The sequence below is a fragment of the Aquila chrysaetos genome, chromosome 23 (assembly GCF_900496995.4).
Source record: "Aquila chrysaetos chrysaetos chromosome 23, bAquChr1.4, whole genome shotgun sequence".
NCBI classification, from domain to species: domain Eukaryota; kingdom Metazoa; phylum Chordata; class Aves; order Accipitriformes; family Accipitridae; genus Aquila; species Aquila chrysaetos.
Window position 1 is genome coordinate 6,968,516 of NC_044026.1, and position 13,029 is coordinate 6,981,544.

General features: G+C 42.7%; 1 protein-coding gene across 3 annotated transcripts in view; it reads left to right on the forward strand.

The window, feature by feature from the left end:
- TBC1D8 (TBC1 domain family member 8) overlaps positions 1-13,029 on the forward strand; it is a 50,188-nt gene that overhangs the window by 2,921 nt on the left and 34,238 nt on the right. The window contains exons 1-2 of one of the 3 annotated variants that reach the window (XM_029998673.1): positions 8,465-8,520; positions 11,145-11,300. In XM_029998673.1, coding sequence (XP_029854533.1) covers positions 8,469-8,520; positions 11,145-11,300 — 208 coding nt within the window. In that variant the 5' untranslated portion in view covers positions 8,465-8,468. Of the gene's footprint in view, positions 1-8,464; positions 8,521-11,144; positions 11,301-13,029 lie in introns of those variants that run through there. The other 2 variants (XM_029998671.2, XM_029998672.2) reach the window with 2 other exon arrangements.

A 13,029-nucleotide genomic window follows, 5' to 3' on the forward strand; every position in this document is an offset into this window, starting at 1 on the left:
TGTCCTAGGGCAGTTACCAAATGCACACTGGGCTAGCAAGCAGCGGGTACAAAAAAATGATGGAAGCTGTGTTTAACTCTTCATTACCTGACCAGTGTCATGCTGGTTTCTGTCTTCCTGAGGGATGCGCCTTTCAAGTAAATGTTTAACCTGCTGCTTTACCTGGATCTCTACTTAAGAGCTCTGTTGGATCAGACACTTAGGAAGGAAATTGGTAATGTTTTAGAAATACTTTACAGAAACTGAATTATAATTTTTTAACTAATAACTAATTTTAAATTATAGATTTGTAAAACTTATTTAGCTCAGCAATTTGTTGGTTCTGTTTTTTTTTTTTTCCCCCATAATTGGAGATTTCGTTAGGTATCCCTACAAAAAGGCTTGTGAGGTAGCCGTGGTTAGCAGGTGAGAGTTGGCTGGATTTGGTACTTGCTGATATCTTTGGTTCTGAGGTTACATATTAATGATAAGCTTGAGATGCCATCTGTAGTCAAAAATACTGTCAAATGCCTTATGGTAGAATAGTGCAAGATGGTTTAGCCTGTAAGTGAACCACTACTTTTGTTTTTATTAGGGGATGCTGAAAGCTTCATTCACCTTCCTGTTTGATTAGATTAGTTTTATGCATTTTGACAGCAAAACTGCTTGTTCTGGGAGGTGTTGGGAATGATTTCATCACAAGCACTGGACGGAGGGTAGTTTTTCACTCTTCCCAAGCAGCTAGCTTTGCAGTTGCTGTTTACACAGTACTTCACATTGCATGCTCTTAATATATAAAAACCCACTTAGGATTCTTTTAAATACTTGTGAATTTTCCCTTTTATAAATAGGGTTAAATAAAACTTTAAAATGAACTCTTGTTTCAAGCAGCTTTTGTCTTTACTTTTTGAGATACAGTTCTTCTTTAACTTCTTGCTTGAAATAGATCAATAAAAGATTATGTTTTGTTCCTGTTTTACTCGTGTTTTTAATTTAAGTATGATTTCCCCCCTACTACTCTTCCAGCCTCCATTTTCAGCTCAGGGCACTTTCCAAGCTGGATGTGTTCTTAGACCATTTGCAACTCGCAGAGGATGAACATTTTGAAAAGAAATTAATTTCTTCTTCAGCTCATATAAACCTTTATGGTTCACAACTTTAAATATCAGATAATACACAAGCAAAAAGAAGCATCTTCTGTATATGAATCTGACCCTTATTATTCCTTTAATAAAAATAAATGTGGTAGGCATGATAAATACAGTTCTTTGAGCTATATGCCAGCAATTGAAGTAAACTCCCATCTTAGGATTTTTTTTTTTTTTCTTTTAAATAAAATTCTTGCAGGGCAATAGCTTTTGAACTGATCTACAGAGCACCTCTTGGTTGTGAATGGAGATCTGACTAGTTACGTGGTAAGAGCTCTCTTCCATATTTTCTCCTTGCCTGGCTTTTAATTTTTTAATGCAAAAAGAAAAATGGCTGTTGATAAGCTCTATGTCCTTTTCCTGGTAATTTAAAAAGCAAAAGATCTTTTGCTGCTCTTTCATACTCTCTGGTCCAAACAGGACTGTAATAATTGTAAATGCATCAGCTTTTAGTAGCCCTGTGCATCTCCCAAGGTTCCAGTGGAGTCTGTTTCAGAGAAAGGCAGCAAGGGGACCACAGAGGTTGAGGTTTCCCGCGACTCAGATGGGGAATCCAGCTAGATTGCCCCTCTTCATTACATGGTAGCAGAAGAGGGTCAAAAATATGGTGAAGACTTAACTTTTTAGTAGAGAATTCAGATGGGTATCCCCGTAAATGTTTTTACCTTTTGGAGGGGTGAAAGGCAAAATGAGTAGCATATTAAAAGATCTGTCCCGATACAGTCTTCAAAACAGCTTGCCTTTTTGTCTAAAAATATGTCCAAGATACCAAAACAGGTTACTGATAGATACAGGCTCAATCTGAGCTCTAATTTAAAAAAAAAAAAAAAGGGCACTTTTATTTTACATGCAACAGACTGAGCAGAGGAAGACGCCACAATAATGATGTTAATAAAGGATATTAGTAGTGCTCGTTGTCTGTATTTGTGGGTTTGTTTTCTGAAGGAAGAGCGCTCTCTGAAGCCTTGCACAAGGAGAGGGGGAAATCCAAATACTTTACTGAAAGCTTGGACTCTCGTCAAAATGTTATCTAGCCTTGCCCACAACTGGAATTCAGATCGGCAGGTTTTTTTCCCCTTTTATTTTTTTTTTTTCCTCCTTATTTTACTGTTAACATTTTTTAAGGAGAATGCATGCTTATAAGCTTTTTCCCAAGAGGGTGGCTTCTCTGTTAGAGTGTTTGGCTGGGAGGCATGAGCTGGAAGGAGGGATGGGAACAGGGGGAGCCAGGCTCCTGCCTGCAAAGCCGGGCACCCCGATTCCCGACCCCGAGCCTCCTGAACTGTGCGTGCCGCTCTGGCTGCCTCTGCTTGCCTTTCTGGGGTGGGTTTCCTGCTCCTAAAGCACAGAGACGCTGAGATGGGTAAGGTGAAACGCAGGTGCTTGTGTTGAAATGCTAACGTTGTGTTAAATACTAATATGAAAGGTGAGGATGTACCTGTGCACGGAGAGGAGGGGCTGGGTTGTGTCTGAACACCAGCCTGTGCAATGCTAATCCAGTGAACAGTTACAATGGCTTTTTATTTTCACGTTGTGGAGGCCAAATGGCACAGAAAAAGACAGGAAAATCACAGAATGGTTTGGGTTGGAAGGGACTTTCAAAGATTGTCTAGTTCCAGCCCCCCTGCCATGGGCAGGGACACCTTCCACCAGATCAGGTTGCTCAGAGCCCCGTCCAACCTGGCCTTGAACACTTCCAGGGATGGGGCATCCACAGCCTCTCTGGGCAACCTGTTCCAGTGCCTCACCACCCTCAAAGGAAAAAAACCTCTTCCTTCTAAAATAATAGAGCGTGTCTGTGGTGGCAGAGTTTAAGTAACACTAGATAGGTCTCTTCAGCGTTATTTACAGCACCCACCAAAAATGAGAGAGACTTTTTTTATATTGCCCCAAGTAGTGCCCCGTGTCTGGGTAATTTACAGGACTGCAGCTTGTGTGTCCCACCTTCTCATCTGTTTCCAGGTGGAAAACAGTTTCAGGTATTTTCACTTGTAACATGAGAATGGAAGCATTTGGCCGTGCGGCCTTCAGGGCTATAAAAATAGGCTCGGCCTGACCTGGACTGATGGCAGAGGACTGAGATAAGCAGCTGCGAGAGCCCTGCCATGGCAGAAATAACCAGTGCCGCAGGGCTGCGGCTCCATTTCCACCATCCCGGGAGAGCGGGTGCGCAGTTCGGCTCGCTTCTCTTTCCCCGCTGTGGTCTTTCCCTCCCCACGCGGTGGTCCGATGCTGGAGCAAGATCTCAGCATCCCACCCAGGGATACGGGAGTCACGGGGACCACAGGACACCGACCTCTGCAGTGAAATGCCCAAACTCCCCTCGTTTCTCATGCCTAGCCTCCCCGGAGCACTGGGACTGAGGAATAATGATTAAACAATTTGTTTCAGTTTGTTTCTACGTGCCAGATTGGGGAAGAAAAAAAACCAACAAAACAAAACCCAACAGAAACCAATTTACCTAGTGGCAGTGTTTGATCTGGCAAAGCCCATGGTGTAAGTAATGTAAGGGCTCGAATGTTGATATTTCCCTGGGTGAGTAAATGCTTGGAGCGTTAGGTCTTTAAACTGAAATCTAATGTTGTCTGTGCTTATCTTCAAATGTGGTGAGCCCTTATCATTACAAAGGAAACACAGCCTTCTTTACAGCCCTTGGAGGAGTCCTCCTTCATCCTTTTTCTTACGTACTTGCCCAAATAAGTTCCGCAACTTTTTTTTTTGGTGGGGGAAGCCTAATGAGAAATACTCCCTCATGGGTGCTGTATTGTATCAAAACCTGTTTATATAATTTTGCAGAATTCAGGGAAGACGGTGTGGCTGGTGTAAAGCCAAGACGTTGAGCTGCTGTCGTTAGTGGCCTTGCCTAACTGACGGTGTTCTTATCCAACAAAAAATGTGGATTTTAGGGAGGCCTGAGTGAAAGTAACAACCTGTTAAACGCCTGAGTTTTGAACTTTTAGAGAAACCAACTCAAGATGGTACGAAAGACCTAGAGATGTCCCCAAACATTTATTCTGGGGGCCACCGCTGGCCATCAGTAGCTTCATGCCCACCGTCCTGGGCCATGTCGTACCTCGGTGCGGCTCGAAGCCTCCACCCCAGCCTGTAACGCCCGGTGGCTGTGGGATGAGCAGTGCTCTGGCTGGGCTGCGAGAGGTGAGGATGAAGAGGGCAGCGGTGCGCAGTGCATCTCAGCTCCGGGTCTTGCCTCGGGGCAGGTATGGGGTTGTATCTTTGTGGTGGGGTCGTTGAGGCTGGGTGGGAACCAGCTTCATAACCCCCCCATCCTGCTCTCGAGGACGTTGCTCCTAGGGAGAGCTGCTGAGATATCTTGCGGAGCCAGGCGAGCAACTCCTGCTATCTGGTGCCGTCCCAGGATATCCCAGTTGGTGAGGAAACCACCTTTCTGCTCCACCTAGAGTACAGGGACGGTGGGGGGCTGGGGAACAGGGACATCCACGCGTCCCTCCCTGCGTTCTGCTGCCTGGTGGTGGGCTGCTCATTCAGCCGGTTTGCTTGCCTCCTCTAGGGTGGCTAATTGCTGCCCACCATGGCTATTGTGAGACTCTAATTGTTTGCAAATCATTGCGAGATGGAGGAAAGTATGTGAAGTGTAATTAGGATTCAGGGTATGGAGTGCTTCTCTGCCTCCAAGAGCCAAGATCAATTCTGCTTTGTTGAAGCTGTTAGTTCAATTTCACTGTCCTAAAAAAACCCCAACTTTATTTTTGTGATCATCTGAATTGTTTGATTTGCTCTTTTCTCCCAGTTTGCATGCCTGAACAGCTTAGAGTGCTTCTTGCAGCTATTAACTCTCCTTGCGAAACTGTATCCGCTCGGAAGCAACCTGTCCTGTTGGCTCCTTCCACTTCATGGGAAGAGCTTTCTCCTTTCGGGTAAAGTATTGGTTTTGTCAGACCGCTGCTTTTGCTTCCTGGGCTTGTTTTGCTTTCAGCCCCCAGCGTTCTGGTGGAGGAGCAGAAGTAGTGAGCAGCAGTGAGCTCCCGAGGATGAATTCAGAGGCATGCTTTACGCTTCATGGCTTTGTACCGGAGCAAGAGCCTGGCGGGATGCTGGGCTGTGGCTGTAATCATAAATCCCTCAATTTGGTGGTTTTGTCTTACAAAAGTAACCTAGTCTGATTGAAAAAAAAGGGTACAAGTACTTAAAACAGGGCTTTGGCATGGTACGGGTGAGCGTAGCCACCAACTGCTCTTCTGCACGGCCGTGCAGAGCAGCCACTGAGCAGTCACTGCAGGCACCACGCCGTGCCACCGCTTCCCTGACTTTGGAAGTGCCAGGTGCCTGCGGCCGGGAGCTCTGGAGGAGCTGAGCATCTTGGCACACTGGTTTGGGTCCAGGTACTGCGGTGGTCCTCTGCCTGTTTTCTCAGAAGGGCTCGATTTGGCAGATATTCTTAAGGCGGGCTTTGTTGCACATCTGTCCAGCTGTGCTGGTCTCAGGTGCAATGGAAACTTCAAGTTTTTTTGCTTTTTTTGTTTGTTTGTTTTTGAATAGACCAAAGAGAAGCAGAAGGACAGTTTTCTCTCTGCTTCAATCTTCTGCAGTAGTTGGTTTGCTTGCACAGGGGCTAAGGCTGTTCCCCAGGGTGCTGGAGGCATAGGCTGGACTCTGTCTTCTGTGTGATCCCTTTGGTTTTGGGAGAGGAGGCGTAAGTGCTTGATTTGGGAAGTTCAGGGCTGCGGCACATGGGTGGGAAGAGGTGCCTCCTTGTGTGCATCTGGCCTGCTGCTCCCCAGGTTTTAGAAATCCCATCAGAATTTCTTACCAACTAATTGCAGATACTGCATGTTACTGTTTCTTTGAACTACATTGACCTTCACTCCCCACTTTGTAGTGAATTTATGAGTTTGTGTTAAACAAAAGATCCTGGCTGTGGTGACCAGATGTCTTATTTAAAAACAAAGTAAAACTGGAAGGGTAACGTTGCTTAGTATTGTGGTACTGCAGGCTTCTTTGTCACTTAGCCTTAGATTTAACTGTGTTTTCTTTCTCCACCCGCCCCCCCCCCAAAAAAAAAAAAAGCATTACCAGCTTTGGCCTTTTACCTTTTTGTTTTATTTTTTGAGGATTTTATTAATTTATTGGTCCCAGACTCTCAAGTTATCGGTCCAAGTCCCTCTGCCTTGCAGCATGGCTTAGCTACTGAAATGACTATCCCATTTATGGGAAGGCATTTGAGTAGTTCTGAAAAATTTCCGTTTAAGGCCTTTAAAATATGATGGAGGTAAGCAGAAATCGTCTTGCTCTATGTAGAGGGTGCCTTAATTCATGTGCTGTTGAGGCAGGCATAGTTGTTAGTGCCTTGGACTGTTTCTTGAGTATTGTCCTAAAAGATGGAAATAATAGATAGTTTTTCAGTTCCAGCTTTTAGTTTGAGTTCAGCTCTAATCACCCTGTGCCCAGTGTCTCAGAAGTTTAAAAGAATTTTTGAAATACCACGTGGATAATTAACACCGATCTGGGAAAAGAGCCTGCATTCTTTAGTTTGAAAGATACGGTATGTTTCGTAGAAATTAGATTAACTTTCTGTAAACATGTTCCTTTTTCTAGATTAGTTATGAACATGACACAGGATAACTTGTAATGGGATCTTTTATATTTCTGTGGGGGTATAACGAACCATGTCTTTAAAGATGAAGAGTGGTGCACTTGTGGTAGTTAAATCATTTGAGAACCCGATCATTATAAAATATCCTTGACTTACTTTTTTTTCTGTGAAGAAATGCTCGACAAGTTCATTGTGCCTGATGTCCTGTTTGCGTCCCATTAGGTTACAGATTGACCTCTGTAAAAGGGAGAAACTCCCTACCTATTGCAGAATTTGAAATGGTTCCTTGCTAATTTTTATACTTCAGTTTATTTGTGGTGTTGTATCTGTAATATGCATGTACATTTGATAAAAATGGATTTGCAATTAGAAGTACAACAGTGTTGTTTTACTTGGAGGCATTCTGATTTCCAGTATTGAAGCAATAAAATATGCACAAAAGTAGACATTTCAGTGAAATAAAAACTACCAAGTGTGGGATTTGTAGCAAGTTTTCCAGATTTGTTTTATAGACTTACTTCTTAAAAAATATAGGTAGATGTTCCCTCTACCTGAAATCCAGCTTACAGCTAAAGTGATCAGATTTATTGAGGAGAAGCATATAATTTCAGTAGAAGTGTGTCTTTTTCCACTTATGCTGTCCCCTCCTCCATATTTGTCAGAAGTATACATTACACCTGAAACTTGCATATGAATTTTAGCCTGGGAATATTCTTTCTGCATGAAGAAACTTGTACCTTTTGAGGAACCTGCGATGTTCTGTCAGCAGTCTTTAGCAAAAGGCTTTGCAAACCTATGTCTGCAGCTTTCCTTAGTGCAGTTACTGTACAGTTAACTGCTTTCCTGAAATACTTCTGCATCTTGGGAGGTCAAAAAACGGACGAGAAGTTGGTGGACTAGCTTGTTAAAGGGAAAGAGGTACTCTGAATTTTAACTTCCTCCCAAAAATCTTGTCCCATATAGACTAAAAAGAAGAAAAACGATGGGAATTTTGGGAAGGAAACCAGTGTAGCAGTTCTTCTCTCTTTTTCCCCTCTGCTTCTGTTCCCTTTTCATTTTTGACTGTCTTGTAGTATAAATGGTTTCACTGTTTCCTGTGATATGGAAGAGGTCTGCTGCATCCTAACTGAAGGCATGCTAATGCACCAACATGTGAGCCAGAGACCCTTTATATAATTTATATGTACCTGAAAGCCAGAGACCCTTTTATTTCATAAGCAGACCCTATTTTATCAGAGACCCTTCCATGGAACAGGCGGTTAGGACACATTATTAGAAAGGTGCTTGCTCACAACCTAGGTATTTTTCAAAGCATGTTTCAAAATCAGTGTTCTGTATAAAGTTTCTGGTTGGTTTGTTTGTTTGTTCAGGGATTTTTTGGGTTGTTTATTTTTCGATGCTTCAGTGAGAAGCGTAATACAAGTGTTAGGATTTGAAAGTTACCCCCAATGAGTATGAGGCAACTCACACTGCAAAAACTTTGCCTCTAGTTCTAGCAATTTTCATGCTGCTACGGTTTCAACTAAATGATCATATTAGGCCTGGGTGTATTTATTAGCGTTGAATCCTTTTCATGCTCCTGCAAATGCGCTCGTAGTAATTCCCCTTTTTTCTGCCTCTGTCAGACTCTCCTTTATTTTTCAGCACTTAAGCATCAACTTTATGTGCAGCCGAACCACTGCAGAAGTACAGGTGCTAAACCACAGTCACGGGGACCTGCCAAACAAGGTTGCTGCTCCGTGTTTGGCAGGAGAAGACTCAAAAGACGAATGGAGGGTCTGCTGCACAGCCTGCAGCGATGGTGGATAGCCTTGTCGGGGGGTAGGATGAGACCCAAGCGCGGGGACGGGACCCACCGTCAACCACAGCGTTGGCTTAGAGTGATTTAGGTGTGGGGTTGCTGCGTCCTTAGGGTGGGGGGCAGGCCCCTTGGGCTTTCTTCTGACAGGTACCCTGATGACCACGCTCTTTTTTTCTTCTCTTTGATTCTTAGTTCTGGCTCCTCCTTGTCATCCTCAGTTAATATTTTAGCTATGGGTAGTTTACACAATGGAGATTTTTTTTTTTTTTTTTTCACAGTTGAAGGAGGAAACTTTTTAATAGCTGGTAAGCAAAATGGAAATTGTAAGCAGAAGTAAGCAGTGAGAAGAGGAATTGGTTTTTCTCGTCAGTTATTCAGGAACAGAAAAAGGAATTTAATTTTGCACTGGCTAAGAAGTGAAAACAAAATTTTGCAGCTACTTCTGTGCTTTCATGTGTTTTTTCATGATTTCTGAAAAAAAAAAGTATTTCACAAATCAGATGTTCATTAAATGTTCTCTTGGGATTTTGGTAGCACTTACTGTTAGTTGACTTTTTTCCATGACTTTAGTGAAATGAAAAAGAAACCTTTCCCCTAGATCCATCATTAGGGGAAAACATGCGCAGCACTTTGTAAGTGTCGTCTTCTTTTTTTTTTTCTTGTTCGAGTCTTTTGAAATTTGAAAGGTAAACTCTATTTTTGTTCTCTGCATCATTTGATGCTGTCTTACTGGCTTTAATCCAGCTGTTCTGAAGACTGTACACTGCAGTTGGTGCTCTGTTTTCTGTGAGCACAGATAGTTTGCTAGCTCTTATACCTGGATGAATTTTTCTGTCTTTTTCTTGCAGTTACAGGAGAGCATTTAGCATTTTCTGGTATTATACGTATTACTGGTCTCCAAATTCAGGTCTCCATTTTAAATAGGTGGTGTAATATCTGGACATTTATTTAGCTGAGAAGCAAACTGGTGCTGAATAATATCTCACCATACATTTTTAAAACATACTGTGTCCAACTTCTGTTTGGCTTTGAAAGCATCGTCAACAGTGTATGTGAATGTGAGGGGGAAGTACTTGATGTAATTTTCTTTGCTTTTGGAAGGTTTTTGATGCTGTTCCATGTGAGCTTCTTGCACCTCCTAGACCAGAAAGTGGTTACGCTGCTGCTTTGTTGTGCCGAACTCAAATTAATTAGCAGTGGTATGTTGTCCAAGTGAGAAGGCATTTCAGATGAGGACTTTGTAGGTCTCATTTTATTGTTTCCATTAATCACTTGGGTGATGGACTGGAGAATGCAATTATAAAAACTGCATGTGGTGCCAAGGGCTGGCAAAACTTCTGGAGGCTGAGAATAGTTCCTTTTGTGTTGGGTTAATGGTGAAGGAACAAAAGTACAACAGGTTGGAAAAATTAAATGTGCAAAGGGAAAATGTAGTATTGCAGAAAACTTCCTAGATACTGTAGTGACATAAGCAAACATGGTAAAGCCATTCCTCACTGTCTGCCATCCCTCTCCATAGGAGGTTGTGTCTCTGCAGGACATACAGTATAGGGGAGTTGAATATAAAGCTGCTTCTGAACTGCTATTTATAGGCACCATAAACCAATTCTAAGTTACTTTAACATGCCAGCTTGCAAATCATGGCATATGGCTAACTTTTTCATGCATAGCTTGGTTCTGCCTGCTGGGGGCAGGGGGTGGCAGCTCCAGCTGGCCTTCAGACTGGAAAGTCTTTTTGGGGGGCAGCAATTGCTCCAGCTCTCCAAAATGAGTTTGCCTGTATGTATGTCAAGTGCCGATTTACAGTGGGATACTGCTGCAAGCTTTCTTGGTTACAGCGGTGTGTATGCAGGATACACACAGGAGGTGATTTTCCACTCTTCTTATGGCTGAGTCTTCACTAGTAGTGAGCATCATGTCCAGTTTGGAGTGTCACACTTAAAGATAAGCTGGAGAGGTTCCAGTTTAAGCTCAAGAACAATGAGGTCTTTGAAAATATGACCTGTAAGGAAGAAATGAGGTGATTTGAGTTTCTTTAGAAAAAGAGAAATCATTAAAGGGTGGGCAGCCATGATGATACTTTTTCAGTATGTCAGGCATTAACATCAAAAACACCTGTGGCCAATTACTCTCCGTGTTCCGGGGAGCAGGATTAATTTCCAGCAAGAAAGTTTGAGATTGCGGTAGTTGGCTTGTTTGTTTGGGGTGGTTTTTTTCTGTAAGAATACTTAATGAAAATAGTGGAAGAGGCTAGCTGGGGAAGTTGTTGCATCTTGGTTGTGGGAGGTTTTGAAGAACAGGTTAGACAAACACCACTTATGGCACAGGTGTATTTATCCAGTTTCAGAGCGGGGCTGGAACGGTAACTTCTTAAGGTGCCCTCAGGTCTTTCCACTTCAATTCTGTGGTTATATACATATATATGAAGCAAAACCAGAAATGCAGAGAACTCGATATGCTTTTGATCTTCTAATCTGGTTTGCCTTTCGCATTGTGAGCATCTGTAAATCGCAGCATAAAATAGGGGAAGAATTGTTATCATTATGTTCTGTGTTTTAATTTTATGGCTTTAGATGTGAAAATACTTGCAGACTGCAGAAGTGAAAGTTGGCGCTAATTCTCTTTACCCCCTTTTTCTTTGCAGGTCGCTTGGTTGGTGCCCTGGACGCTGTGTTAGACTCTAACGCACGCGTCGCTCCGTTTCGAATTTTACTCCAAGTTCCAGGCTCACAGGTTTACTCTGCCATTGCATGTGGTGAGTTATTGAACGGATCAGAAGTTTACTGGGCCGTAGCTATTGGTGAGTCACAGACGGAAAACCCCAAACCAATTCTGAGCATGGTCAGTGTCTGCATGTCCAAGAAGCTCAAGGTAACCCCAGCTAGTAGCGTGTGCGTGGAAAGCTATTGCCTATAGCTTGTTTAACAACCAAATTAACGTCTGGTTAAAATCCCAGATAGGAATTATGAAAAAGTGTTAACTAGGAACATGAAGTTTCTATAGAAAGCTTGTTTAGCTGAGGGTGTTTTGCGTTAATTTTCTGTCTCTTGCAAAGTAGTGTGGTTCTCTGTTCATATGCAGATTTTTTCCTGCAGTAGTAATTGTTCCTTACAGCTAGAAGCTACTTAGTCTAGGCTTTCACCAGTCTAGCCTTTCGCTTGCTTACTGTGAAGTGTCTTACCCCACTTGGTTACAATGAAATATAACTGGAACATTTGGAAGATGCTACATGATTTAGGAGGTATAGTTGTCAGGGGAATGTCTAATTGCCTGGTCTGCTGTGCACTAATCCCTTTTGCAGTGTTTCTGCAACCTCCGAAGGTTGGGCTCATCTTCAGGAAAGTGATACCAATGTGAATTGCAGCAACCTTGCCATGGCACAGTAAAGGCCATCTGAGTGTGCTTGTTCCATTCATCCTGTTCTTGCCTGGCCAGTCGTCAGGCCTGTTCTCATCCCTTCTGCTCCAGTCTATAAAATCCAGCATTGAAATTTACAGCAGGTTTTCCTTTGGGAATGGTTCAGAGCTGCACCAGGGGAGGTTTAGACTTGGCATTAGGAAGCATTTCTTTACTGAGAGGGTGGTCAAACACTGGAACAGCCTTCCTAGAGAGGTGGGCAATGCCCCAACCCTGTCAGTGTTTAAGAGGCATTTGGACAATGCCCTTAACAACCTGCTTTAACTTTTGGTCAGCCCTGAAGTGGTCAGGCAGTTAGACTAGGTGATCGTTGTAGGTCCCTTCCAACCGAAAATATTCTGTTCTGTTCTATTCTATTCTATTCTTACTCTTATTCTTATTCTGTTCTTCTCCTTTCTTATACGGATCAAGCCATGAAATAGTTAGCTAATGTAAGTGTTGACATGTTGTTGATGGTGTTTGACATACTAGTCCTTCAAATGAAAGGGGCAATCTATATATATATTTGCCCCCTTCCTCTGTACAAGCTCGTTCAGCATTTCTTCCTTGGTTCAGCAGTGATCCCTCTGCATGTTCTCCATTAATACTGGGAATTTTTCCCTGTGCCAGATGTGTGTGAAGAAGGTTGCGTAAAGTCTGTTTGTGCTATTTTTGTTGTGGGTAGGTTTTCTTCATTTTGCAATTGCTCTATGCTTTATATCCCTACCCGCCTCCTTTTTATATTTAAATAATGCCATCTCATGGAGAAATTTAAGAGCTTCATGCTCTTACAGTCCTCTGATGAAGCCAGGTAGATTTCACTGGAAAAGTAAGATCAGTGTTGCTGTCATGGGCTTCTTGATCATTTGAATACATGTAATATTCCTTTCTGGAGCTGATCCATGCCCTATCCACACTCTTACTGCCCACAGTTTTTTTTTTTTTTTTATATTAAAGGAACTACAAATCAAAAACCTGCCTGGTAGGAATGGTTAAGGATTTTGCTGAGATAAACTTACTTGATTAATGTTTTCTAAAATTCTCTTTGGCTCTTCTGAATGGATGCTCAGCCCTGAGAAAATGAGATTTATAGTAATAGAGCGGAAGGCAGAGGGCTCTGTTTTGTATGCTGT